We start from the raw sequence: 5,208 nt of genomic DNA, 5'->3' as shown, positions 1-5,208 counted from the left end.
TCTTTCTTTCTTTCTTTCTTTCTTTCTTTCTTCCTTCCTTCCTTCCTTCCTTTCTTTCTCCCTCCCTCCTTCCCTCCTTTCTTTCTTTCTTTCTTTCTTTCTTTCTTTCTTTCTTTCTTCCTTCCTTCCTTCCTTCCTTCCTTTCCTTCTTTCTCCCTCCTTCCCTCCTTTCTTTCTCTCTCTCTCTCTCTCTCTCTCTTTCTTTCTTTCATGATTTGTTCATTTATGAGTTTCACTCATTGCTGATATGAAAATCTGATAATCACAAACAGCACATGAGAAGTGCAGACTATTTTGTTTATGACTACAATGCAATTGAGAAATAAGGGCCCAGAAAGATGACTTGGGACTCGGTTAAGAGTACACACACACACACACACACACACACACACACACGCGTGCGCGCCCCATAAAGATGCTTACCGCCAAGTTTGATGACCTGAACTTGACCTTTGACCTACATCCTCTCTCTTTCTAAATAAATAAATGTAAAAAATTAAATAAACCTTTAAAAAAGAATAAAGACACCCAGTCTGGGTATATGGCTCAGTGGGAGGGGATTACCTAGCATGCACCTTACCTAGCATGAGGCCTTGGGTTTAATCCTTAGTACCAAAAGGTACCCAAATATCCTCTTCACTCTGGTGCCTTTGCCTGTATCTGTGTGTATCTCTCGGCTACATAGTGTTATCAACCAAATGTTTCACTTTCCTTGCTGTAGGATATAATGAATGATGTTTCATTAACCACCCTTTTCCTTGCTGTAGGACATAATGATTATATCTGTCCAGCCACGAATCAGTGTACCATAGACAAGAACCGACGTAAGAGCTGCCAGGCTTGCCGGCTTCGCAAGTGTTACGAAGTAGGAATGGTCAAGTGTGGTGAGTGTTCGCTTCCCTTTTATTGTACGAGGTACCCCTGAAAGCCCAGGAACTGGAGACTCAGGCCTGCCTGAGAGGAGACTGAGGGAGTGGGAATTATCTTTAAGTATTTCTATCCATCAAAGTGCACCGGTTATTCTTTGCAGCTACAGATGGAGTTGGGAATACAGCTCAGTGGTTGGGCAAAGGGGAGGCCTCTGTGTAGGTTGGCCGACTTATAGCCACTGAAATGTTCTAATGGCTGGAGGTCCACCTGCCAACCAAGGGTGACATCCTGGCGTAATTGTCAGTGGTTAAGTGTGTGACAAGAAAGCAGAATGTACGGTGGATTATTCAGATGACTGTGGGGAAGATGCAGTTCTGTCTCTTCACCAGCTTTCTAGACTTAGGGGAACACTATATATGTACGTACATATGTATAATGTGTATATAAATACATATATATTTACATATATATGTTTCTGACTCATACATATATATGTATATGTACATATATGTCACAAATGCAATAGAACTATGAAAAGCACATACAGCACAGATTTTGACTGTGACTACATATACTTCTGTGAATGGACAAATGTAACTTATAGTCAACTGAGAGATTAAAGTTTATAACATACAAACACATATATTTTATGTATTTATCTTTTTTCTTTTAGTCTTTTTCTCTTTAAATTAAATAAATATGTTTATTTATATGTATAAATTTATACATGTAACTACAGTGTCTGCATTGCCTGGAGTTGTTCGGTCTCCTGGAACTGGAGTTACAGGTGGTTGTGGGCCACCCAGTGTGGGTGCTAGGAGCCAACCTTGGGTCTTTTGCAAGAGCAGCACATGCTTTTAACGACTGAGCCATCTCTCTAACCCCATAGCTTGCTGGTTTTGGAAACTGTTCTGCATACATTTTTTAATTTATGTATATTCACATTGGCTCTGCCTGTATTTATTTTTCTGGTAGCCACTGCTGTTTTGCCTGTAATTAACTTATAACTTCTCTCTATTTGAAAATCAAAAAAAAAAGTTCACCTTTTCTCTCTGATTATTTCTTAGTAGCTCTGCTTAAAAGTAATTTCTTAAAAATTATGTCTGTTTTGGATATGTGTGTGGGTACCTGAGGAGGCCACTGGAGTTGAAGGTCCAGGCAGCCCTGAGCAGCCAAATGTGGGTGCTTGGAGCCAAACTCAAGTGCTCTTAACCACGGAGCCATCTCTCCAGCCCCAGTACCCCTGCTCCCTCTTTAGTCCTTTTCTTTTTCTGTGTCCAGTGGGCTAGAGTGCCCACCAAATTTAGAAGTCCAACAGGATGTCTCTTAATTTTATCATGTTCTCTGGCTTAGTAGAATCAATGATACTCCCCACTCTGTGTGGGACATCCTGCTCACAGTGCTTGCCACTCTATGCGCTTCCCAAAGGTCTGTGTGGTAAGTCAAGACTGTTTCCCCTGGTGCCTCTATTAGGATACAGATGCCTCTATTCTCAAACAGCTTTTGAGACGTGAGGCATAGCCAGAAGTCTTTACGCCACTGAGGGTGTGCCCTTCAAGGGGATTTTGGGATTCTATTTTTCTTCTCTTTCTCTATTTTGCATCTTTGTCATGAGGTAGGTGAGGAGGTGGTTCCCTCTGCCCCAATACTGGCTTGCTACCATTGTCATCAAATGCTCACATCTGTTATTTAAAAGGATCATGTCTGCTTGAAACTTCTAGAACTGAGAACCAGTATAAACTTTTCCTCTTCATAAGCTCATTATATCTTACTTGTTACTGTAGCAGAAAACTGAATAACATACTCCAAGGTCCATGACCTCCCAGCATGCATTGGTTCCCTTCTGAAAGATATGTCTAAATATCTCTGCCTATAGATATATTATATATATGACATATATTATGTAGATATAAATATATCTATAAATATCTAAAAGATATTTCAGTCCCAACCACTCCAGTTATTTTTATATTAGAAACTAGTGGGCTTCTTTCCAAACCTATTTTTAATTATTGTTATAATATATAATAAAACATGAAATATATGTAAACATGAAATATGGGTAGGAAAAGACATCTATTTCCAGGAGAACCTAGTTGAAAGCTATGAACAAAAGTGCAAAGGACAATAAATAATTATTGAGTTGAAATGGGTGAGATTTGGGGATAAATCATAAACCTAACAAGATTCAGAATTTAAAGTGCCCTGGAAGTACCTAGGTTGTTCCTCTGTTGTTTTGTTTGGAAGGGCAGGTTAAAGAGCTATTTATTTTTATTTTATGCATATACATGAGGCCTGAGTATATGTGTGAGTGACTCCCTACAGTTAGAGATGGTTGTGATCCACCCAAGGTGAGTGCTGGAAACTGAACCTGAGTTCTCTGTAAGAGTAACATGCACTCCTAACTGCCAAGCCATCTCTCCAGTCCCTGTCACTTGGCTTTAGACACTGACCCTGGAAATCCCAAGATAGCGTATTACATATCTGTGTAGAAAAGAGACTAGACCAGTCGTTAGAGATGCTTACAAAGAAGGCCTTGGTCCTTTGATAAGTTATTACAGACAGATGTTTTCTGTTTTAGGTTAAGCAGAATTTTAAGATGTGTATGTATTTAGAAAATGATTCCCAGCTTAGTCTTTAGCTACATTACCGTATTGTCTGGGTTGGCCAGTCTTAGCCCCAACTTCAAGAGCTGGAGTCCGTAGGAAGCATCTTAGCTTCTTCACTTTTTGCTGACTGCTCGTTTAGCTCCAGCTCTCTCTCTAGCCCTTGGGTTTCTTATCTCAACAGCAGACTATCTGCTGTTTGGGTTTGAGAGGAGCAGTAAGCAGACATGTGGGAATCATGACATGATGTCTGGCCATCTCAGCTTCCCTTCGCTTTCCTCATGGGATAGTGTTTATGTGAATTCTGATTCTGACACAGTGTGGTTTCCCCAGGTGCAGTACAGAAAAGTAAAGAATTGTGGGCCAGGCATGGTAGCTCACACCTGTAATCTCAGTCCTTGGGAGGCTAAGGCAGGAGGGTTACTGTGTCTCCTAGTCTAGCTTGGACGGCATAATGAGACCCTGAAACAAAAACAAAACATGACAGGGGCTTGGAGGAGGCTTTCTAATCTCTTTGGAATTCCAGAAGATGTTCTGGAGGATGTCAAGGAGACGGGTGGATGTTCTGCCCTGCATGGAATGGAAAGACTTCTCAAGTTATTCATACTTCTCATTGCAGTGACAAATGTTTTCAAGGGAACAGTTGAAAGGAGGAAACACCATTTTGGCTGATGCTCTTAGAAGTTTCTGTCTATGGTCAGCTGGCTTGTTAGACCACTGGGAAGGCAGAAGCCTCATGGGGGAGGAGTGACTGGAGGGAAGCTGTTTACTTTATGGTGACCAGGAAGCAAGGAAGGGTTCAAGGGGCCAGGGACAAGCTATGCATTTCAGATAAGCACAAGCAAATCCCCTGACCAAACCTCACTTCCCCTGCCTCCCAGTAATGAAGTCATACCATGAATTCATCAAGAGATCAATCCAGGGACTAGAGAGATGGCTCAGAGGTTGAGAGCACTGACTACTCTTCCAGAGGTCCTGAGTTCAATTCCCAGCAACCACATGGTGGCACATAACCATCTATAATGATGTTTGGTGCCCTCTTCTGGTATGCAGAAATATATGCAGGCAGAATACTGTATACAATAAATAAATAAATAAATAAATAAACAAATAAATCTTTTTTTAAAAAAAGAAGATCAATCCATTGAAGAAGCCAGAGTCTTTGCAGCCTAGTTACCTCTTAACAGCGCCACCCACTGTAGACCAAACCTTCCAATGTGAGCCTTCTGGCGAGCACCTCATAGCCAAAGCATGTGAAAGGGGACTTACTATTTCTCTCGACTTAACTATATGAGTGTTTTGCCTTCACGGGTGCCTGTGTACCATGTTCATGCAGTGCCCATGTAGGTCAGAAGAAGTCATTAGATCCCCTAGAGCTGGAGTTACAGATGGTTGTGAGTCACCCTCCGGGAGCTGGGAACTGATACTGGGTCCTCTGCAAGAGCAGCAAGTGTCCTTAACCACTGCGCCTTTTCTCCAGGTCCTGTTCCTCCCTTTACTCCTGGCAGGTTTCTGCTTTTCTCTAAATCCTCTGTTCACATTTGTCCTTCTCTACTATCTTTAATTTTTTTAAACATATATACATATACATTTAAATTAAAGATTGTATAATCTCTCCCCTCCCCCTAAAAATCTTTGCATCTTTTGCTGTTGTTCTTTTACACACAGATACAGACAAACACACTGACACATAGACACACAGATATAGACACACACAGACACAAACACACAG

At 41.2% G+C, this 5,208-nt stretch overlaps 1 protein-coding gene across 3 annotated transcripts in view; it reads left to right on the top strand.

The window, feature by feature from the left end:
* The window catches only part of Esr2 (estrogen receptor 2), a 58,731-nt gene that overhangs the window by 22,164 nt on the left and 31,359 nt on the right, over positions 1-5,208 (top strand). For all 3 annotated transcript variants that reach the window (XM_028789877.1, XM_028789896.1, XM_028789887.1), the window contains one exon: positions 768-884. In XM_028789877.1, the coding sequence (XP_028645710.1) occupies positions 768-884 (117 nt within the window). The remainder of the gene's footprint in view (positions 1-767; positions 885-5,208) is intronic.

This window comes from Grammomys surdaster, unplaced genomic scaffold (assembly GCF_004785775.1).
Source record: "Grammomys surdaster isolate TR1022 unplaced genomic scaffold, NIH_TR_1.0 127, whole genome shotgun sequence".
Classification (NCBI taxonomy): domain Eukaryota; kingdom Metazoa; phylum Chordata; class Mammalia; order Rodentia; family Muridae; genus Grammomys; species Grammomys surdaster.
The sequence above is the reverse complement of the archived record's forward strand: the minus strand, read 5'-3'. Positions and strand labels throughout refer to the sequence as shown.